General features: G+C 40.8%; 1 protein-coding gene across 1 annotated transcript in view; it reads left to right on the top strand.

Moving 5' to 3' along the window:
- The window catches only part of DCLK2 (doublecortin like kinase 2), a 145452-nt gene that overhangs the window by 100604 nt on the left and 20514 nt on the right, over positions 1-24334 (top strand). Inside the window, exons 6-8 of the mRNA XM_028125293.2 lie at positions 13462-13537; positions 14379-14487; positions 16332-16389. Coding sequence (XP_027981094.1) covers positions 13462-13537; positions 14379-14487; positions 16332-16389 — 243 coding nt within the window. The remainder of the gene's footprint in view (positions 1-13461; positions 13538-14378; positions 14488-16331; positions 16390-24334) is intronic.

Genomic DNA, 24334 nt, shown 5'->3' with positions numbered 1-24334 from the left:
CCTGCCTTTGAAATACTGCCGCTTAGTCATGTTACTTACTGTACAAAATACCCTAATTTCGATGTCAATGTAAGCTCTAGTCAGCATCTGTCCACGTTTGCATTATTTTCTCTATTCAGTGACATTACAAATGGGGAATTACAGATAATTACCATGTGTTAGTGCTCTGCTTTTTTCTTCCCCTTCATTTAAAAATGGCTTATTAAGATCAATTAAGAGGGAATGTCTGACAATGGAGGGCTGTTTTTCGCAGGCAGGAACTATTTATCCTGGTTAGATGCTTTAATGGCTTTGGGGATAGCTAATCTTTTTCTAGAGAATCAGAATTGACAAAAGCAAGCAAACCAAGCCAGGACAGCCTGTGTAGGAGATGACACTCCTGTCTATCTGCCAGGACACAACTTCTGCCAGATTATTTATTTATTTATTTATTTAACTACCTGGGTTTTACCTAGTAGGGAATTGGGCAAAGTGAAGTCAAAGGGAAGCAGAATTTGATATTCTATCACAATTTTCCTGTGCCAGTTTCTGGGAATCATTTTAGTGTTTTGGTGGGGACGTTGGAAGAACTGAAAATGAAAACAGAGTCATATTGTGATGTTTAATCTCTGACCACAGAGTGTCCATGGCTTTTTTTGTTTGCTCGTTGAAAAAGATATGAGAAATACAGAAGCAGCCCACTTCTCCACAAAAAAATCCTCATAGTTTTCCCCATCCTACTCTTTGAGGAAGACCTTTCTGCTCCATTCATATGCATTTATAAACGATCATGCTCTTCGAAGGGCTGGACCAAAGCCAAGAGAGGAAGGAAAGCTTTCTTCAAATAGTAATTTTTGCAGGATGGGAGTGTAAGAAATAGGGTGGCAGCCAAGCAGTTGGGATTCTTTAAACCTAAAACTAAAAGACGTTAGGGTAACTGAAAGTTAGTTGTACCTCAATTATAATTTTTTGGTTTTGCTAGTTATGTGAAACCCACATTGTGAAAACAAAGTCATTTCAGATCTGTAGTTTGGTCTTCATTTTATAGATGGAGAAACTGAGGTTCAGAGATATGAAGTGAGTGCTTCAGTCAGAACCAGTTAAACCAAGATTTTATAGATGGAGAAACTGAGGTTCAGAGAATTTTCTGTGAGTGCTTCAGTCAGAACCAGTTAAACCAAGAGGAACCAAGACAAGTCTTTGGTCCACTCAAGCCAGAGGATTAAGACAGAAGTGGTGTCCCAGAAAGAGAAGAAAGAGAGTTACACACAGAAAGAGTGTCAAAGAATGAAGCCCAGAGCTCAGTTGTGTTCAGATGCCTCCATTTGGAGGAGGACATAAGATGGTATAGTGGTTGAAAGCATGAGCTCTGAAACCAGAATTTCTGGGTTTGATCTTGGCTTGGCCACTCACTAGCTATATGATCTTGGGCAAGTCATATCACCCTTATCTGTAAAAAGAAAGGATTAATAGGACCTAGTGCATAGGGTTGAGATTAATTAAATATAGAGAAAGCACTTAGAATAGCTTTGCTGTTCTTTCTTACCCTAAGCCTTGGGATTTCCAGGTTCAGAGTTCCCATGAGGGAAGTTTTACTCACAAAGAAAAAAAAATAACATGCAGCAGTATAAAGAAGGAAGGAGAAAGTGAGAGAAGTCAGACTTCAGATTATTACCTCCTCTGTGTTCTATTATGAATTACCCTCCTGACTCTGTGCTTTGTCTCTGTTTTCCTGCCCTCTGTCTATAGTCCAGCTCCATTTAGTACTCTGTAAGGCAGCTTAGTAACAGGTTATTTTGAAATTTAGCAGCTTAAAATAGCAGTAAAAAATTACTGTTTTGCACAGTTCTTGTGGGTCAGGAAGCCAGGAGCATCTTTACCAGGTGGTTCTGGATTTAAGATCGTTGACAGGGTTGTAGTCAAGGTGTGCACCAGGGCTCCAGTCACCCGACGGCCCTGCTGGGAGTGAAGGATTCCCTTTCATGGTGACTCCTTCGCTTGGTGGCAGGTTGGTGCTGGCTGTTGGCAGGAGGCCTCAGGTCCTCACCATGTGGACCTCTCCATAAGTTGGCTTGAGTGTCCTCAGAGCACGGCAGCTGGGTTTCCCCAAAGCAAGTGATCTGTAAGAGAGAATGCCATGCAGAAGCCCTCCTTGTCTGTGACCTAGTCTTGGAGGTCAGACACCATCATTTCCATAGTAGTTTAGCAGTCACGTGTCAGCTCCGTGCCGCATGAGAAGGGACCACACGAGGGCATGAAAATCAGGAGGTAAGGCTCAGGGGAACCATTTTGGAGGCTACCACACCCCTTCTCTCTGCTTTCATCTCTTTATCAGCCACCCAAAATTTCTTTCTGAGGCTGCCCCTGTACCCCCAGTAGGTTCCTGTCCATTTTCCCTTTCGAGGGCCACAGAAGTCTCTGTCTATCAATTTTATTGCTTTGTTCTCCTGACCGATCACCCCTGCCCATTCTTTTCTCTCCCTTCAAATTCTAGAATCCCACCACCAGTGATGTTTTCTTCTTCTTCTTTTTTTTTTTTTAAAGATTTTATCTATTCATAAGAGAGAGAGAGAGAGAGAGACAGAGGGAGAAGCAGGCTCCCAAGGAGCAGGGAGCCCAATGCGGGACTCGATCCCAGGACCCTGGGACCATGACCTGAGCTGAAGGCAGACGCCCAACCATTTGAGCCACCCAGGCACCCAGTGATGTTTTCTTCCTAATCCTCACCTTCCTCTTGACCTCAGCCCATGATCTCCTGTTGCCTCTGCCCAAGCCCCTCAGAGTCCCTTCGATCTAGCTGATAACTTTCCCTGTGGGAATATTTTCTGTGCTTAAATCACAGCATTTTCTTTGGGACAGATAGGCAATAAAGAGTACTAAATGTGTCATCAGCTGCCAGATGGATGAAGAAAGCATTTCCCTGGAATTTAATTCATCATCCCTGTCCCAGTTTAGGACTTTCAAGGCTGTAGTAACTTAAGGCTTCCGAGTCAGGGGCACATCTGTGGACACTGAGGGATAAAATGTCTCCCGTTTTGATGCTGAAGTGTATGCCCAGAGGCAGTCTATTGTGAGTATTCTTGTTGGTTGAAAGAAGAAAGAAAAAAAAGTACATTTGGAACACTGTCCAACATCTTGAGATTATAAACTGATGTGCTGATATTTTATCTGATGACGTCTCCTGGGTCTGCTGGTGGTGAAAGATTTTCCAGATTTGTGAAGTGTGATGAAAGGGCTGGTAGTATCTCATACTGATTGGCACAGCTAAAATGCAACTCTGACCTTCTGAACTTCAAAACTTCTTTTCGAAGCTGTGAAATGTAAATCCACAGTAGCCGCTGACCTTAGACGTTTTTGCTTTTCCCTGGAGCTTTGGTTTTCCTCTGGCATTTAAAGCTAGTTAATAATCCGCAGTACTGAGAGACTGACTACTTTTATACTCTTTTTATTACCCCAGAAATGCCGGGTGGTGACTTCATCTCCTCACATAATTGATTTTGTTGACAGAAACAAAAACAAAAGAAGGACTAAGCAGTTTTGAAGACTTCAGGGGCCTAACAAAATAAATCATCATTATGAATCTCAGACGCTGTTTGAGGACAGTGATTTGCACATTGTGGTTGCTCAGTAAATAGAAGCATTTGGTGGGTTGGTGGCTCAGTGGGGCTGAAGCCCACCTTCATGAGGCTGGAGGGAGAGTTTGCCAAGCTAATCAGTGTATAAATAGGATCAATTGTGAGAACTTTATTTGAATATAAGCAACTCGTGTGTTAATCTTAAATGCTCCCTTATTCATGAAAGAGGCCCATTAGAAATTCTTCCTGGTAGTATATTGAAGATAATTGGATGGAATTAAGACTTAGAAGTTGTAGTGAATTAGCCTGAGCCAGTGACTGACAGTGGTAACATCCATGGTTTGGACTGAAGAGGTAGGCACCTCTCCTAGTACCCTGGCATCCTAGAAGTTGATGGTACCTCACAGTGAAAGCATGCAGACATTTTTTGCGGGTAGGCCTGGTTATACCATCTGTCTGTTGCTCAGAATCCAATAAGCCAACACTTTGTCTGAAAGGCTCACTTACAAAGATATGCAGAGATTCTGTGCTGGTTTTGGTGGACCATGTAGTCAGTCCACTGAGGTGGCAGCGATACTCAGGAACAGAAAGGCACAAATCAACAGGTTCCACAAAGCCCCTCTCACAGACTGTTGAGTTGGCTTGTGCAGGCTGCGGCTTCTGTTTAGCCAGATAATTCCCTCTTTACCACTATTCACCAATCACAAATACCAAGCACCACTAATTTAGCCAAATAAAAGCAAGCCTAAGGTTTGGCTACAGATAAGAATACTTTTTGTATGTTACCAAGCTTTTTTTTTTAAAGATTATTTATTTATTTATTTGAGAGAGAGAGAAAGAAACAGCATGAGAGGGGAGAGGGTCAGAGGGAGAAGCAGGTCCCCGCTGAGCCGGGAGCCTGATGTGGGACTCAACCCCAGGACTCCAGGATCATGACCTGAGCCGAAGGCAGTCGCTTAACCAACTGAGCCACCCAGGCGCCCCTGTATGTTACTAAGCTTTAGGTGCTGATTCAGATTAATTGTTCTTATATGTCATTACTAATAGTGAGTATTTCAGAGTAAATTATCACAAATCTAATGTAAAAATGGTGAAGATTTGTTTTTATTTTGATTTCTTTTTAATTTCTTTTAATCCATATATAAACATAGTGTTATATTAGTTTCAGGCAAACAATATGATTGAATAATTCTGTCCTCATCACAATAAGTGTACTCTTAATCTCCTTCACCTTTTCGCACCCCCTGCCACCTCCCCCCTGGCAACCACCAGTTTGTTCTCTATATTTGAGTCTGTTTTTTGTCTCTTTTTGTTTTGTTTCTTAAATTCCACATCTAAGTGAAATCATATAGTGTGCCTTTCTCTAATTTCTCTTAGCATTATACCGTCTAGATCTGTCCATATTGTTGCAGATGTCAAGATTTCATTCTTTTGTATAACTGAATAATATTCCATTGTGTGTATATGTATATGCACCACATCTTCTTTTTCCATTCATTAGACACTTGGGTTGCTTCCATATCTTGGCTATAGTAAATAATGCTGCAGTAAACATAGAGGTGCGTATCTCTTCAGAAAATTTAGTGTTTTCATTTTCTTTCGGTAAATACCTGGTAATGGAATTACTGGATCATGGGGTAATTCTATTTTTAATTTTTTGAAAACCTCCACACTGTTTTCCACAGTGGCTGCAGCAGCTTGCATTCCCACCAACACTGCATGAGGATCCCTTTTTCTCCATATCCATAGTAACACTTGTTTCTGGTGTTTGTGATTTTTAGCCATTCTGACAGGTGTGTGGTGACACCTCATTTGGTATTGATTTGCATTTCCCTGATGATGAGTGACGTTGAACATCTTTTCTTGTGTCTGTTGGCCATCTGTGTATCTTCTTTGGATGATTTCTGCTTTTAAATGCATTTCTGATTTAGCATTTATCATAATTCATACTGGCTTTCCCTTTTAATTAATGGAATTGATATTTTTAAATATTTTTTTAAAAGCCACAAAAATGGGGTGCCTGGGTGGCTCAGTCGTTAAGCATCTGCCTTCGGCTCAGGTCATGGTCCCAGGGTCATGGGATGGAGCCCTGCATCGGGCTCCCTGCTCAGTGGGAGGCCTGCTTCTCCCTCTCCCACTCCCCCTGCTTGTGTTCCCTCTCTCGCTGTGTCTCTCTCTGTCAAATAAATAAATAAAATCTCAAAAAAAAAAACCCAGAAAAATGATAATGGAAGCAAATCTATTTACAGGTAATATCTAGTAATACGTACTTAAAATCTTCAATACACTTCAGAGGTCATCTTTTTAAAGAAAAAAATTTTTCTTAAGCTCTATTTATGTGAGGAAAGGCTGTGGATTTGTTTATCAATTTGTACATTATTTGACTAAATTACAAGGCTATGACTATAGTGCTGTAATCTGAAAGCATGTTCTAAATTTACCACAATGAGTATTTTGATGAGTGGGTCTCGTACTGGGTATCATCCCTACATTAATAGCCTTGGAAGACTTCTCTTTTTGTCTTCTTAGAGGAGGGGACAGTGTGAGAATAGCCAAATAGCTCCTGGGCTCTGGAGTCAGACCTGGGTTTAGAATCTGACTCCATGCTGTGGTGTTTGGGCAAGTTATAACCTCTCTGAGCTTTGGTTTCTTTATGGATTAATGGAGATTATGATCATACCTAATTCCTAAGATCTAGAGTATTCATATTAGGACTTGCCACAAAGTAGGCATTCAGTTAACTGTAATTAGTATCTTCTTTCCTTTTCTTACAAAGAGAAAGTTGTTCTTGGCTAGAGATAACTTGTAATGGTCAGATTGTTGGATGAGTGACAAAGAGAACTTAAGGTAGCTGAAGAATTACAGTTGCTGCCAGAAACTTCCTCCACAGAGGTCCTCAACCTTGGCTGCACATTATATCACCTGTGGAGCTTAAAAAAAAAGTAGTGGTACCCAGGCCCTACCCCAGGGATTCTTTACTCTGGGGTGCAGTCTAGCAATAGAAGGTGTCAGATCATCCCAGGTGATCCTAATGTATAGTCAAGGCCAGGGAACTGCTGCTTTATAGCAACATACCCTGAGGGTTATTCTGTTCTAGAGTTTTCTTGTAGACCAGAGTTTGCTTGCTGGCCAAATTTGGCCTATAGCCTGATTTTCTTTTCTTTTCTTTTTTTTAATTTTTATTGTTATGTTAATCACCATACATTACATCTTTAGTTTTTGATGTAGTGTTCCATGATTCATTATTTGTGTATAACACCCAGTGCTCCATGCAATACGTGCCCTCTTTAATACCCATCACCATGCTAACCAATTCTCCCATCCCCCTCCCCTCTAGAACCCTCAGTTTGTTTTTCAGAGTCCATCATCTCTCATGGTTCGTCTCCCCCTCCGATTTCCCCACCTTCATTCTTCCCCTCCTGCTATCTTCTTCTTCTTCTTCTTTTTTTTTTTTAACATATATTGCATTATTTGTTTCAGAGGTACAGATCTGTGATTCAACAGTCTTGCACAATTCACAGCACTCACCATAGCACATACCCTCCCCAATGTCTATCACCTGCCACCCCATCCCTCCCACACCCCCGCCACTCCAGCAACACTCATTTTGTTTCCTGAGATTAAGAATTCCTCATATCAGTGAGGTCATATGGTACATGTCTTTCTCTGATTGACTTATTTTGCTCAGCATAACACCCTCTAGTTCCATCCACATCGTTGCAAATGGCAAGATCTCATTCCTTTTGATGGCTGCATAATATTCCATTACACACACACACACACACACACACACACACACACACACACACACACACACATCTTCTTTATCCATTCATCTGTCGATGGAAATCTTGGCTCTTTCCACAGTTTGGCTATTGTGGACATTGCTGCTATAAACATCTGGGTGCATGTACCCCTTTGGATCCCTACATTTGTATCTTTGGGGTAAATACCCAATAGTGCAATTCATAGCCTGATTTTCTAAATTAAGTTTTATTGGAACACAGCCACACTCATCCATTTACATGTGCTTTGTGACTGCTTCCATTCTACAATAGCAGAGCTGAGTAACTGTGATACAGACCATACCACAAAGACTAAAATATTACTCTCTAGCCTTTTGCAGAATATATTTTTGACCCCTGCAGTAGGCCATTTAAAAATTGAATCATAGTGCCATTTTCCAAAATGCATCAGGAAAGTCTGCTCACTACACAAAAATATCTCCTAGATTCTGTTCAAGTGCTTCCTTTTATGAAAAGTCAGAATGAAGTAGTGTCCAGCACTATACCCAGAAGTCAAGAGTAATATGCTTTAATGCATTGATATAGTCATTTTCATTTTTCTTGGAGAATTACCTATTTTTGAATACAACTTCACATTTTCAGTGTAGTACCTAACATTTCTCTTTAAATTTTAAGTTTTGTGGAAATTGTAATACTCTACTTATCAAAGATATTTAATGGAGGGCACCCTGACTTGACTTCTTGGCTAAAAATGTAGAAAGCTGGAATGTTGCTCATTATCAGCCATGATTGAGTACATAGCATTTACCTAGTCAGCCATGAATGCCTTTTTAAATGATGCTAGCAGTTGAGAACACATTATAGCTTTTTCTGCTCTATTTTCAAGTCTTTTAAAAAAGTTTTTAGCAGAAGTGAACAAAACAGAAGCTGACTCATAAACGCAGAGAACACACTGGTGGTTGCAGAGGGGAGGGAGGTGAGTAAAAGGGATTAAGAGGTGAAGTATAAGCTAGGGAATATAGTCAGTAATATTGTAATAGCTCTGTATGATAACAGATGGTGACTATACTTATTGGGCTGAGCATTTTTTAATGTATATAAATGTCCAGTCACTATGTACACACTATGTTGTGTACCTAAAGCTAATGTAATACTGCATGTCAACTGTACTTCAATTAAAGAAAATAAATACACATATATAAATATAAACACATATATCTCTCTCAAGTGCTTAAACTAGTGCCGTTCAATAGAACATTCTGAGATGATGGAAATGGTCTGTATCTGCATTGTACAATATAGTAGTCACCAGACCAACAGGGCAATTAGACACCTGAAATGTGGCTAGTGCAGCCAAGGAACTGAATTTTCTTTAAAAAAAAAAAAATGTTCTTAGCAGAAGCAGGTTCTTATGCCTTTCCTTTCCTTGGTTACTCAAAAAATGGAGCTGCTGCTGCTACCAGAGGAACCAGGGGAGCAGGTAGATGGGGGCAGAAGTGCCGGGTCATATAACATTCTCAGCAATATCTCTAGCCCTTTCCATCACCTTCCCTCCTTGACCAGTCAGGACCTCATTAGGAAATTTGCCCCCCCTCTTCTCCCCACCCTGAAACATAATCACATCTTTTTGAACCAGTTAGTAATTATAGAAGATAATCTTGAAAGAGCCCAGATGCTGCCATCCATTTATGCTTTATTGAGGAGGATCTTGCAAACATGCAGCATCTAGGCACTTTCTTTGTGCTGTCTCAGCATCGTAGTTGCTGATGGAAGCACGAATGCTCATTAGCATTTTAAGAGATTTTAATAAAAATTGTTAGTTTGACAATAGACATGGGACAGGTTTAATCAGGAATACCATATTTTAATCTCTGGTGCTAATTCAATCCTTGCTTCAATAAGAGAATAATTCTCTGACCAGTAACAGGGAAATGTAGAAACTGTGCCTGGGAAACAGTGAGAATTTTGTAGTCCTAGCTTTATCCCCTGCGTTTTCATTGCTCTTTGTCTGCATGTCTCTCAGGGCACTGGGAGTGCTTTGCTTTTATATTTCACAATAGACACTTCACATTTGCCAGGGATCTGTCCAGGGATCTTCGTGAATACCCAGCTTTTCTCGGACCCTTGGAGCACCAAGCTTCATTACTGGGAGGTCAAGTGAACTTAATCACTGGCTAGCGCGGATTCCTGCCTTAGCAACATGGCTCCCTCTCACGGGTCATCAAAGTCCTTTGTCACCATCAGAACCCTAGAGACCATTTCTTGGAATGTAGAGGTTGCTCGGAAAGGTTTTACGCGTGCACGTATGTCTCCTCATAAGACTGCAAACTTCTGGGCGGTAGCGATCATTGTGTCCCTTCATCTTTATATCCTCTAACAGTCCAGCATCGGTTATTGCTGAGGGTGGAAGGGAGAGCTGTTCCTACATCAACTCATGTCCCTGTCTGTTCAGCTGCACTGTCACGAAATGATTCTCCTTCATGTTTTTAAATAAAGGAACATTATTTGGATAGGTAATTAGATAGGTCACTCCTGTTAACTCTCTATAGGTCTTTGGTTTTGTTGTTTTGTTTTGGTTTTTGGTAAATGCTTGAGGTTCCATACTTTAAAAAAAACAATTCAATTTGGGATTTTTGAAGAATGCTTTTCTTGCCATCATTAGTTTGCTAAGAAACGTGCACTTCCTGGTGATTTAGTGACACGTTTGTCAGGTGCACGTGAAAGTAGTCTTTCAGTTGGCCCCCACCACATGCTGCATCCTTCCCTGAGGCTCAGGCTTCGGCCCGGGTCCTGCTCTCTTTTAGTTGCCAGGGAACCAGTTCCCACACCTCCTCTGTCTCCTGGTCTCCTTCCTTGCTGCCTGTGAATCCCAGCACACACTGTGCTTGTAATTTCTGGGCCGTACAGGGAATCGGGAAAGGTCGGAGTAGGGGTTTAATCAAAACAGACATTGGAAAAGTTACAGTCACAGGAACTCAATTAGTAGATTACTCCGAGGGGTCACCCATCCATGTGAAAATGTATATGGAGGTAAAAATGCCTTCATTTTAGTCCCTTCTAAGACTTCCTTCTTAGAGAGTCCTTGAGTTAGACAGAACACATCAGCCTGCAGTCAACTAAAGTTTAGTCAAATTAGCTCAAGAAAGGGACTTGTGAGAAGAATGTTACCTGCTTCCAGGAGAGCTAAGCAAGCAGGCCTGGGGGAGGGCAGGGACAAAGGCAGGTCTTAGGACGTCAGCAGTGGGCCTGCGTACTGGACATTTCCCTAGGTTCTGAGTGTTGAGAAGAGAGAAGGTCCCTGCCCAGCATCCTGACTCAACCAGCTGCGGCTGGAGGGTGTGGGGCTGCCCCATTCTGGGCTGTGAAATTTAGACATGCAGCTAAGCTGGTCACTATCCACTGTTGTTTCCAGGTATTATAATCTACTTCCCCCATCACTAGGGGTGAGCAGTGATCAAAAGGGATCTTTCCATTTATTTTTTGAGATAGAACTTTCTCCAGGATGACATTTTTCCTGTCTTTATTCCATTAAGAACTTGGCTGGTATGAATTTAATTTGGATCTCTTATTCCCATGACTGGAAATTTTCAGTCTAGGAAGGGTTAGATTAGAAGAGGAACAGATTTGAAATGAATTATTTAGAAAAAGATCTCTTATAGCCATTGTACATTCAACAATTCGAAAACATTTCTCAGCCATTGGACTCAAGGCTTTATGCTAGATGTTTTAAAGAAAAATATACTAATAACATGGTTAGTGTTACATGTCAGTGAGTTTACATGTTAAATGAGTTTACATGTAGGAGCTAATTTTAATTTTCTTGCACATCTTTGAACTAGGTAGGTCTTGCGACTATCCCTACATTCAGAGCAGAAAATTAAGACTTGGGAAGTTTAAGCAACTTAAAAAATATATGGGGGGGGGGGGCGCCTGGGTGGCTCAGTTGGTTAAGCATCCGACTCTTGGATTTCAGCTCAGGTCATGATCTCAGGGTCCTGAGATTGAGTGCCACATCAGACTCCACGTCTGGGTGTGGAGCCTGCTTAGGATTCTCTCTCTCCCTCTTTCTCTCTCCCCCGGCCCCAGCTTAAGCTCTCTTCTCTCTAAAATAAATAAAATCTTTTTAAAAAAATCTTGAGTTAATGTATAAAATTCACGAAAAAAAAAGTAGTGGGAAACAAATTGGACTGGCAGGTAGTAAGACAAATGATGGGGTTATTTTGTTGGTCACAAAGACCCACTGAAGTTTTGGGTCCTAGGGGTCATATCAGAACTATCCTTGGAGAAGTTTCCTGGCAATCCTGTGTGGAATGGCTGAGACAGAGAGTAACCAAGGAAGCCTTTGATGAGGCACTAGGAGAAGCCGAAGGAGGACCAGGACCAGGGTGGTAGCTGTGGAAACAGAACTGACTGGAGAACCTTGTGGTTTTCTGTCAGGCTTCCCTTGAAGTCCTCTCTCTGGGCCTGGGTTTTAAACAAACTAGCTTTTAAACATTTGAGCATAGACTACAGCTGATTTTGGAATTTCCTTTAATTTCTGCAGCAAAGAAATAGAACAAAACAAGCTAAATTTTGAGACACTGCCCGTGAGAAACAAAATGATTGAACTCTGAGGAGTCAGTGGGTAGTATTGTCATCCGGTTAAGGGTGGCCTGAAAGGGACCCTATACACACACCCACATTGCTACACAGTTTTTCTCCATGTCAGAGTGAAGGAGACAAAACCTGTGAGAAGCATGTTTGCCACTCAGGACAGGGACCGATTTGTTGTCTCTCAGAACTGCTTTTCCTTGGCCTCGCGTTCCTAAGAGGACACACTGCTGCTGGTCTTACTGTCTACATGTCCACACAAGGTGGTTACATGGGATCTGAGAAAACAGACCAATTTTAATGCCTCCTATTCTTGAGGCTTGTATCGCATTCCAGAAGAACTTCTGGATGATCCTGTTTGAAGCAATGTGTATAAGTATTGGGCTTTCCTGGGTTTTGAACCAGACTCAGTATCTGTGAGGTTCTTACTTCATCCAGAGGAAGAGTGTAGACCCAGTGTCTCCAACTTGTGAACACTCTGGGATGGGTGTCTCCCTGGCTTGGCCCTGTCATGTATGCCTTTAATCAGCAAGTATGAATTCAATGTTGTGTGTACCAGGCACTGTGCTGCATACGGGAGATGTAGTGATGAATAGGGCACAATTATTATGCGACATGGGTACCAGGATAGTTTGGGCATAGAGGCAAGCAGATGAGTTCACCAATACAAAAAATTGTTGAAGAGGCTTCTCAGTATTTGGTAAGTCCTTTGACCTTGGAAGCTCCTGAAAGGAATAATTAAAAAAAGAAAAGGGGAAAGAAAGACAATTACAGTTCAAAGAGAAAAGTTTGAGTTCAAAAGCCTAAGAGCCCTTAGGGATAAACAAAAAATTCCCTAAGTAGACATAATAATAAACCTGTTATGAATAATAGTCATAATATGAGCTTTTCAATTCTTTTAAGAATTAGAGATATTTTTGGATTGGACTGGGAACTTCAGCCCTATTGAGTTAGAACCTATCTTTTAGTTTTATCTTTTATTTCCCTCTGGTTCCTAGTAGTAAATGTCTTTAAAATGGTTAGGAGGAATTCTTGCTGTCAAGTAAGAAGTAAAGAAGAGGGTCAAGCTAGGGCTGCACTCTGGATCTAGAATCCACAGGAGGGTGTGGAAGGTGATTCAGTCCTAGGCATGAAGCTGAGTTCTGAGAAGGGTTCCACCTTTGCAGGGACTCCCTGAGGTCCGCCACAGGGTGGCTGTGGGATCTGGGGACTCCGTGTCCACATTTCTTGGAATTACCTAGATTTCTAAACCTTATATGCCACTAATAAGTACCTTGTTCTGCTCTGGTGCCATGATAGTTTCCTTTACTTTATTCCATTGAGGTCAAGAGTAAAACAGTATCAAACAGAGCAATACACTGCCAATTTCCTGATAACCAATCTGATTTGAAAATACTTTAAGGAAGAAATGTGTTAATGATATAGGGAAGAGATGGGGAGAAAGAGATGCCTCCTCTCTTTTTGTAACATCATACTTTTGTACAATATAAGCATTTTCTATTCTTTAAGGATTAGCTAGCTGAAGACTTGTAAATTTTTCCCAATAAATAACGGTCACTCTCCTCTTTCAGCAGATTTCTGCACACGGCAGATCTTCTTCCAATGTAAATGGTGGACCTGAACTTGGTCGTTGCATGAGTCCTGAAGGTAGTCCTCAATCTGATGATTACTTTTATAAAGGAAGTCACCCATGTGAACTTGGTGGCCACCCAAAACCCACTTGTGCTAAAGTATGATCTTCCTCAACAGGGATGTAATCATGTCACCGATTAGCCTAATGAGCCTTGGTGAGGTCACTTCAGGATATATGAAATATCCTTGTTTTCAATTAAGCTAACCCAATTTCAGATTTTACACTTGGGCTTCCTTTATTTTTCCTTAGTGGCAGTCTGCTCACAAGTCTTACATGTAGACTTCCCTTTCTCTCAATTAGGTAGCAAACGTGTGTTTCTTCATTGGATGCCTGCTATGTGCTGGGCCCTGGGGATACATTGTAAAAAGTAGTCCTTTTAACCACTTCCTCCTCCTGCCTCTCACCCCCTCCCCTTTTTGAGAGGACTTTGAGCCAGGAGTTAGCCTTAACAGGTATCCCACAGCTGGGTAGAATTTTCTCTACTAGAAAATCTTGAGAAATCTTGAAAATTTTTAAGATCAAATCCCCACCTTCATCCCCTTTCCCTTCCTCGAGAGTTAACAAAGAAGTTTACAAAGCTTAGGTTAAATTTTCTTTTACTTATTTTAGCTGATATTTCAGGGATATGTTAGGTTTTTTGATTATGTTGGTTTCAGATTTCACAACAAGGTCAAAAGGAAATTGGTGATTCAGGTGTTCAGGTGTTCTCTTCAGAAACTATGCTTAGAAATTTTCTTATAGTTCACTACAGATTTAGAAATCAATTGCATTGCAATTTATTATTTTACAGAAATGTAGGAATCAAGGTGAAATGCTGATGTGTTTGCTAGACTTTGCATTTATCCTTTTGTGCAGGTGTGAATGGAAACAGGTGTTCTGAATCATCAACTCTTCTTGAGAAATACAAAATCGGGAAGGTTATTGGTGATGGGAATTTTGCAGTAGTCAAAGAGTGCATGGACAGGTGAGTGGATGGTGAGGATAATCATTGGTTTACCTACATTTCTCCCCTGGAGTTTATTCTTACTAAGCTGAATGAAAGAACAAAGGGCCTTCCTGGGAGGTCTCTTTTTCCCCTTCCTGAAAAAGTCTACAGTTAGGTAGGACCAGCTGTTTTGTAAGCCCACAGGCAATTTGACCCGGAAAAAATAGGTATAGGCACAGAGTATAAACTTGCTTTGTACGCAGTTGGGCTGAGAGATTTATCAGGTCTCATCCATAAGCCAGAGAGGAATAGGAAAAAATAAGATTCATTGAAAAAAAAAAAATCTCCTAGAGCACTTACTTGTGTCAGGCATGTTCTCAGTGCTGTGCTTGTATTATTAACCCTTTTAAGCCCCACAGTAACCCTCTCAATTAATACTTAATTGTAAATACTAGGAGTTCAGATACATGAGCTCTGACTCTATTCAGATCAGGGTCAGCCAACTTTTGCCTATTTTAAAATTATATATTTGCTTATTCAACTTTATATTGTTTAAGGTCCTAAATTCTCAAGTGGTAAGAAATCCATTCTTTTAAATTCCAGGCCTTTTGTAAACAATATACAAACTGGAAAAGACTCAGATTAGAGCTTTTGTGTTTGTAGGTCAATACCCTACTTGGTCTAAGTGGTAATTTTTATTATTGGTGGGGAGTTTTCCAGAAAGCTTTTCCATTTTGTCGCATCTCCAGTGAAGCTTTCGTGCTCCTTGTAGAGGACACTGCCCCGTCCCCTGAGCCCTTTTACTTAGCTCTGGTGCCCAGTTTGCCACCCAAGTAACAAATTAAGCATCTAAGATACGATCCCTACAGACTCATTAGAAATCTGAGTCAGGGTTTGTTTTATGTTATGGGGAAGCAATTTAAATGAAAGTTGCTCTTCTAATGTCAGCTTCCACAGTGTGTACTGTGACCATGTGGCAAAAGCAGTTGCACTTGAGAGAACTCATGTATTCCCGGAATACTGCAGTGTTTTTTGTTGAACTGTTTTCCTGGCTAACCAATACTTTTTGGCATGTTCAGATTAAATTGTGTTAAAGGTGATTAAACGTGGGGCGCCTGGGTGGCTCGGTTGGTTAAGCGACTGCCTTCGGCTCAGGTCATGATCCTGGAGTCCCGGGATCGAGTCCCGCATCCAGCTCCCTGCCCAGCGGGGAGTCTGCTTCTCCCTTGGACCCTCCCCCCTCTCATGCTCTCTTTCTCTCTCTCTCAAATAAATAAATAAAATCTTAAAAAAAATGATTAAACGTTAACAACCTCAACATTTGTATGTCCAAGTAAATGATCTCTTTCCTACCAGATGCAGGCATTTAAGGGTGTGGCTAAAATGGCACCAGCTGGAGTTTTGGCTGAGAAAGAGATATTGAAAGCCTAGGGCTTTTTAGTCATTAATAGATTAACGTAAAGATATATTGATCATAGAAAAATTTTAGTTATTTTGATTCATTTTCTTAATTTTACTCTGCCTCCTAAGATAACTATTTTGAGATTTAAGTATGGAAAAAATTTCTTGTCCAGCTTTGATAAAACAGTTTTAAGTACTTTTAATATGTGAATTATTTAATATTAAAATTACTAACATCATAAAATGAGAATGACAGTGTGGCTTTGGATTTTTTCATTTCTTTTTTTGGGTACCTTTCTCCCTGACCCCACTCACTATCGTCCCTAATGTACAGAGGAGGAAGGTAGCACTTCTCTGTTGAATTGTTTTCCTATTCTAAAAGATATTTAGAAGAATATCTTAGTTTCCTTTAGTAGAGGAAATCAGAATGATTGTATCTTTGATTTGTGTCTTTAAATTGCCTTTCTCTGATTATTTCATAGGTCCACTGGAAAGGAATTTGCCCTGAAGATTATAGACAAAGCCAAATGTTGTGGAAAGGTACAGTATAAGAAACTGAGAAACCTTGGTGTGATGTTTACTGTGGTGAAGGAATTTAAGTGGGCATTGACAAGGCCTTAATAGGAATAGACCATTGATAATAATAGGGGAAACACTATCAACCTGTTTTTTTTCCTTGTCATTTTTCATTTTATTCTAAAATAATAAATTGACTTGATCCGGTCCTAGCTATAGAAAATGTAAGTTCTCTTCCTTGGGAGATGCCTATATGAAAACTCCGCAATGCTCAAAAGATCTGTCACGAACTGTGATGAGTCTAAGACTTTACCTTACTTTCCAACTAACTAGTTAGCCTTCTTGCTTTATGGATGCTGGCTGAAGACACAAGATTGCTGGGTCAGAGACAAAAGACTTTTATAACTTGTAGCACAGCAGGTAGCATTGGTTCTCTTAGCTCCCAAGTCCCACGGAAGTGATGCAGAGGGGCCCAGGCAGTTGCTATATACAGAATCTGGTTTAGATCACAGCTGAGGATCCTCAAGCTTAGTAAACCCCCAGTCTTACTTATTTATTTTTTTAAAGATTTTATTTATTTATTTGACAGAGAGAGACAACGAGAGAGGGAACACAAGCAGGGGGAGTGGGAGAGGGAGAAGCAGGCTTCCCACTGAGCAGGGAGCCCGATGCGGGGCTTGATCCCAGGACCCTGGGATCATGACCTGAGCCGAAGGCAGATGCTTAACGACTGAGCCACCCAGGTGCCCCAAACCCCCAGTCTTATGAGGGGGCTGCTAGCAAACCTGTCCAAACTTCCCCCCAGAAGAAAACTATTTTTATGATCATGGTCAGGAAACCAATCTGTCTGCTACCCTCGAGGGAGACCCTATCTCTATGATCTGTATGTTACAAATACCCTTGGGAAGATAGTTTGTAACAAAAGCTGATAGAAGATGTGTAGAAACACCATGAAGAATCCCCCCCCCCCCCCCCCCCCCCCCGTGAACTTTTTTTCTTCTGTCCCACTCTCAGGCTGATCTGGGAAAGATCAAATGATGAAATGCTGCTGGAGTATTGATATGTTAACTATGTTTGAAAAGATAATAGGGATGACAAAGACCTTTTCTAAATTACTTTCTGTTAGCATAGCAGTTAAGAAAGCAGGCTCAAGAACTAGGTGGCTAGTCTGAATTAAAGTGTAGATTAGAATACACAGATTTTTGTAGACAGTACGAAAAAAACAGTGTGGTACCTCATTAATTTCTTTTTTATTTGATTGCATTTTGAAAGGATAATATTTTGGATATATTAGGTTATGGAAGTTATTAGTGTTATCTGAATCTTTTTACATTTCTTAATGTGGGCATCAGAAAATTTAGATTTCTATGTGTAGATCACATTCTATTTCTGTTGAACCGTGCTGTTCTAGTGCCAGAGTGTATGAAGTTTTAGTCTTGGTTCTGCTTCTTTTTGCTGTGCTACCTTGGAAAAGTTACTTAACCCCTCTGTGTTTCTGTTTCTCCCTCTAAAATGTGGTTGTTAATAATATCTAAGACACAAGGTTATTGTGAGGATTAACTGAATTAAGGTATGGAAAACATGTAGAGAAATACCAGTATATAAGACTTTAGCACATGTTAACTGTTAACGTTATTAATATGACACAGAAATTCAGAATGTATAATTAGGATTTAAAGTGATAGTCGTGATTTTATATTTATAGAACTCCTAAAGTGGTCTTCATTGGAAATTTACAAAACTATGTATTTTTAACAGGAAACTTAAAATATTATTATTATGTTGAAGTTTGAGAAAGGCAAAAGGCAAATTTGTCATATGTTGGTTTTTTTTAACCACACTATGACAGCTAATGAAGCAGAGACTACAAAATGCCTCCCTTTTCTTTGAATAAGTAAGGTTTTCCTACAGTTAATATTCTTTAAATAAAATGTGTGCTTTTACTTATTGTTCTAACAATATTATTAAATTTTTAACTATAAAGCCTTTTCCTTATATGTAAATAAGTGTTGCTCTTTCTGGTATTGTTGAATTTAAGCAGAATGTGTCATAATTTTGGAAGCCAAGTTCTAAGCAACTGTAATAAAGTATTTTTATCAAAAAAGTAAAAAAAAATTGCTATGGTAGGGATATTGTTTACCTGATTAAATTTTAAGCAGCTGTTTTAGTAGTTGAAAAAAGCTCTTTATGTGCAAAAATATGTTTGGTACACTAAATGCTGAGACAAATGATTAGGTCACTTTAAACATTTGGATCTGTTTTTCCTTGTCATTGAATGTCATCCTGTTTTTATAATTCATGATCATATGCTTATTTCCATCCTCACATTTTGCTTATTTGAGCAACTATTTCTACTTTGTATAAAATTATAATTTAAAATCTTGGTTTGTTCCAGATAAGTTGATTTCCCCATTGACTTTTATTTTTGAAAAAAATTGGTATAGAGAATTTCTTTTTTAAGACACAGTCTAGGGGGAGGCATAGTGGAATCAGCTACTGTTCTGGGGTGTTGTTGGTTACCTCTGTTTTGTGGGTTGTACACAGAAACTAAATTACTAAAATGTATTATCTCTCCAGGCTTGGACATAGAGGAATTTTGCACATTACCTTTAATGACTTGCTAAACAAGATATACCAGTTTCACTGATCAGCAGAGGTTCTGATTAAATAGCTTCCCAAAAGTCTCACAGGGGCAGAGCAGTGATTGGAATTTTGTGCTAGTTGATTATGTAGCCTGTACATTAGCCAGTCTGCCATGTTCCCTATTCAAGTTGAATTTATTCATTTGTTCATGTATTAAGAACCCGGGCGGGGGGCGCCCGGGTGGCTCAGTTGTTTAAGCAACTGCCTTCGGCTCAGGTCATGATCCTGGAGTCCCCGGATCGAGTCCCACATCGGGCTCCCTGCTCGGCAGGGAGTCTGCTTCTCCCTCTGACTCTCCCCCTCTCATGCTCTCTCTATCACTCTCTAAATAAATAAATAAATAAATAAATCTTTAAAAAAAAATAAACTGGGGGAAAAAATCTTAACCTTATCTGGCCTTCTGTTTGCTTTTCTGTCATATACATATACATTATCAGATTAATTGACTCATTTACCTAAAATTTGATGTGTGTGCAAGAAACTGTGCTAGGAATAGGGTAATCTCACATATAACTTAATACCAGTTCTGCAGAGAATATATGGGAGTTTGGAGGAAGCACATGAGTGAAGTAGGTGATCAGTGAAGATGCCATAGAGTAAGCATTTGAGCTGGAACTCCAGCAGTGGTTAGGACTTCAATAGGCAGCAATGAAAGAAAAGCCTTCCAGGGGCCTAGCACAGCCTGAGCAAAGGCCCAGAGGATGGAAGGCATGTTCGGTGCCTCTGAGTAGGAGATCATTATAAGATTTGCCGTGGGGCCAGATTTATGGAAGCTGTTGAGAAGGCTGTGGTGTTCGTAAATTTAAGAATTCTTCCATTGCATGGAGCACTGGGTGTTATACACAAACAATGAATCATGAAACACTATGTCAAAAACTAATGATAGACTGTATGGTGACTAACATAGCATAAAAAAAAAAAAAAATTCTTCCGTATCTAATATTCTAAACAGAGTTCATTCTAAATGATTATTTATCAAATTTGCATAGTGTACGAAGCTCTGAGCTCTCTCTTATGGTGCTTTGAAGTGGTCTACCCTTCTCTTCCCACAGTTATGCATTCATCACCTCCATGTAATGGGCCCAAGCACAACACAAATCCAAATGTATATTGTATTTGTTTCCTGAGGCTGTTGGAATAAATTACGACAAACCTGGTGGCTTATAAGAGCAGGAATTTATTCTCTCACAGTTCTAGAGGCCAGAAGTCTGAAATCCGTACTCCCTCCGGAGCTAGGGGAGAATCTGTTCTTTGACTCTGAGTAGCTTCTGGTGGCTGATGGCATTCCTTGGCTTGTGGCCACATCCCTCCAATCTTGGCCTCTGTCCTCACATCACTCTCTCTTCTGTGTGTTTATTTTTCCTCTTCTGTCTGTAAAATCTTCTTCTGCCTCCATTCATAAGGACAGTTGTGATGGCACCCAGATAATCCAGGGTTATATCCTCATTGCAGAATTTGTTAATCACATCTGCAAAGACCCTTTCTCCAAATAAGGTAATATTTACAAGTTCCAGGGGTTAGGCCTTGATATCTTTGGGTGGCCATTATTCAATCCGCTACATATATCTTACCACAGAAATCATATGGGCTGATTTGGACATTTTCTCCCTCTGATTGGGGAGCAGTACTCACTAAGCAATGTGGAATCCAGCTGGAAAGCCACTGTTGGCCAAGAGCAATGCATGCTGTCTTTATTCACTCACTCATACACTTGAGAACCAACTGTGCTGGTTGCTGGAGAGCGAGGTAAACAGAGGCCTTCAGACAGCAGGGTGAGAGCAGTGATTGAAGCAAGAACAGGGGGCACAGAGAGAAGGGTGCGTAACCCAGCCACGATTGAGCGGGGGAGGCTATTTAGAGGAGGTGAGGTCCAATCTAGATCTGAGGAACACCGAGGAGTCCCCAAGGAGTGTGTGGTTGTGGGGGGGTGGGGGTTCCAGACAGAGAAAACCTGTGCAAACCCCTGGAGGCCCAGGCAAGAGATTGACAATAGGGATAGAAGTGAATGGGTGGATTCCGGGTTTATTGAGAGGGTGGGGACCGATGGGCTCTCGGTGAAGGATGAGGGAGGGGCTGGGAGAACGCTGTCTGCTTTGGGCAGCCAGGTTCATTCAGCCGGACAGAAGGCACAGGAGGAAAGGCTGCTTTGTGGGCCTGGGGCCGGTAGACACAAGATGATTAGTTTTGTTTAGGAGAGTTGTTTATTCCCTAATCCATCTCTCTGTCTCTCTTTCTGTGTCATTAAAAACCACCATGGCCAAAGATAAGGTGGTATCCTTTGCCAAGTTAGCAGTTTTCTTTGTATTTACTCTCACTCAGAACCCTGGAACACTGCCACGAAATGATTCATATGTAAATTATTTGGAGTTAGAGTCCTGAATCACTTAACAGGAATAATGGTAGATGGCTGAATAATGTAAGTTCACGGCAGTTTGAGAGAAAAGTGACGTTCGTACTGTATTGAGAGAGATTTTTTTCCTGGCAGATGTAATCTAGAGAGAGTTTTTATGTATTGGGCACAGTGATTCCACAGGGGTTGCCTAAGAAATCAGAGATGACATTTGTAAAGATTTTTATGGGCTACTTTTGTTTTGCTTCCGATGATGATCAGTTTTAAAAAGCGGGTTGTTCCTTCCGACACAGTTTTACAGGCACAGTCAGAGGTTGGGGGGCAAAGGCTACCATCTCCCATATTCCAGGAGAAACTCACTGAGTGAGTAGAACCCTGGCCTTCGTGGAGGAGAGCCCAGGGCTGAGCTAATGAGCCATGGCGGGTGGCATGCTGCAGTACTCGCTCAGTATTTCAGATGTAGCACTCCTGGTTGTCCTGGGGGAAGTTCCACAATCAGAAAGTTCCCAGAAGACTTTCTATTGAGCCTTTCTTGAAAAAGATAACTTTTGAGAGGTGTTATCTCCCTAGGTGGTAGACATCTTATTTTAACTGGGATTTGAGAGAGCTCCTGGGGTACTGGTGATGGGGATGATTTTACATGTGTCACTCTCAATTAGCATCCCTACCAGAGCCCCTGAATAGAGGGAAATTTGCCGACTCCTCCAACTTTGGAGACAATAGGGAGGAGGGGGGGTGTACTGAAGTGATAGATCCCTTTAGCTCTAAAATAGAACGCCTTTCTTGCTGCCGTGGTAGTAACTCCTGTTGTCTTGGCTTCACGTAGAGTGAAAGAAATGCATTTGCTTGCCTTTACGTGTTCGCAAAAATACATCTAACTCTGGCTATTAGTGTGATGATAAAGGGCAGACTTGGCACAGATGATCCGGAGAGGCCTCGAAGTAAGTGAACCAGTGTGGAGTGTTTGCTGAGTCTTTGTCCCTCTGACGAGTTGGCTGTCAAGCTGCTTCTCTTGGGAGGGACCAGGGCACTGTTTGCTGCTTGGTGCTGCAGCTCTGTAGCTTAGACATAAGGGATTGCTAACGGGTAGGCGGCCCTGTCCCCAGCCTCCCAGCCGTGGTTGGTTAGGGTCTGAGGTCTGGAAGCCTTTGCTTAGTCTCAGGCTGGGCGTAGACTTCCCACCCCAGCTCATTAAGGGGCATAGATTCTCCTCTCTGCGCAAAGCCTGGTGTGATTCTGCCTGGACCTCTCTCGTTCCTGTTTTTTCAAGGAATTAAGTATTTTCCGCTTTGCAGAGATCATTTTCATTTGGAAATACTCTTTTACCGAAACATTCCTTTTTAAAAGGTGATACTGTGTTGTACAAAAAATGTGGGCTTGGGTGTCAGAAACCTAGGTTTGCATTTTCCCTCAAAGACTGTTCTAAGGATAAAGTGTTAAGACATTACACAAATACTTCCTTTGCAAAGAGACTGACAAATAGTGACTAGGTTCCTAGTAAATGTTCTTTTCTTTTCTTTTCCTGCTTCAGTTTAGCATTTGCACTGTCATTTGCCAACATTCACTGAGTGACTACTTGGACAAGCACAGTGCATTCAGCGCTGGAGAAATGGCCCACGTGAGCAGGAGTTTGCACAGGGTTCCTGTGGATGCTCCTCATTCATTTGATATAATGTATATTAATCTGTTGTTTGAGATGGCTTAGAGTAAAAAGTCATGTCCATATGGATGCATGAAGATAAGTGGAGAACCTAAATGACATCTTGACCTAGACATAATTATCTTACCACTGCAGTGGAACACTAAATTTAGTGCTGAGATTCATGATGGCAAAGGTGAAAGGGACACTATGAGACACACACACACACACACACACACACACACACACACACACACGGATATATACATATGTGTGTATTTAGGTAGCAAAAGCTATCTCTCATATGGTAAGTTTTATGTAAAAGTTATATTTGAAAACCCAGAATGTGTCAGAGGGCAATTAGTTAATTTAACAGAGCATACCCTAAATTCAAAATAATTTATTGTTGTAGCTCATGAGGATTAACAAATGTGATTTTATTGAAATGTTTTCATGCCTCATAAAAATAGAGCAGTAGTTGTTCATGATTCATGTTTGGCGTATTGAGAATAATTCCTTAATGCTGTGGGTAAACATTTTGCTACAATGCTGATCCCAGCTGCATGACTCACCAGGATTGATAATCAGGTAGTATTTTCAGGGAAGAGGTTAAAGCTAAAATGAAAAGTGGTCCCCATGGTATTCAATGTTTCCTGATTTCTGAAATACGAGATGGTAAGGGACATCCTTCTGGTGAATGATTCCATACCCAGCCGTAGAGGGGACCTTTTTTTTTTTTTTCTCATAAGTTCAACATGAAATTCAAATTCATATTAGTAATGGTTTAAAAAAACTTAATGCTCAAGTTGCATTCCATACACATGCAATTTCCTTGTATACTTGATTTTGAGTGTATACTCAAAAAGTGGTTCCAGGGGCACCTGGGTGGCTCAGTCAGTTAAGCATTTGACTCTTAATTTCAGCTCAGGTCATGATCTCGGGGTCATGAGATTGAGCCCTGTGTCAGGCTGTGCTCTGGACTTGGAGCCTGTTTTAACATTCTCTCTTTCTCCCTCTCTAAAAAAAAAAAAAAAAAAAAAGTGGTTCCAGCTGAATCACAAAGCACAGTGCTTTGTGCCCAAGCTTTTTCAGTGTCATGACCTCTTAAGGTTGGAGGTAATAAAGAGAAAGGAAGGTAGTATATTTTATGTGCCAGGGTGGCACCATTGAGCCCTTTCAAGGGACATTTTGAGGATATCAGTTCCTTTTTGTTAGTGACAATGACATGTCACATTGACTTGTCCTGTCCCTATGGAAACCAGCTCAGCCAGGGCTTGGTTTTGTCTTTGCACCAAGGGAGGTGCTTCCTTCGGCATCCAGTCTACAGTAATGCATCT

Source organism: Eumetopias jubatus, unplaced genomic scaffold (assembly GCF_037043125.1).
Source record: "Eumetopias jubatus isolate StellerSeaLion01/CBP00866 unplaced genomic scaffold, mEumJub1_p1.0 scaffold_2, whole genome shotgun sequence".
NCBI lineage: Eukaryota > Metazoa > Chordata > Mammalia > Carnivora > Otariidae > Eumetopias > Eumetopias jubatus.
This window is presented reverse-complemented; position numbering and strand designations above follow the sequence as displayed.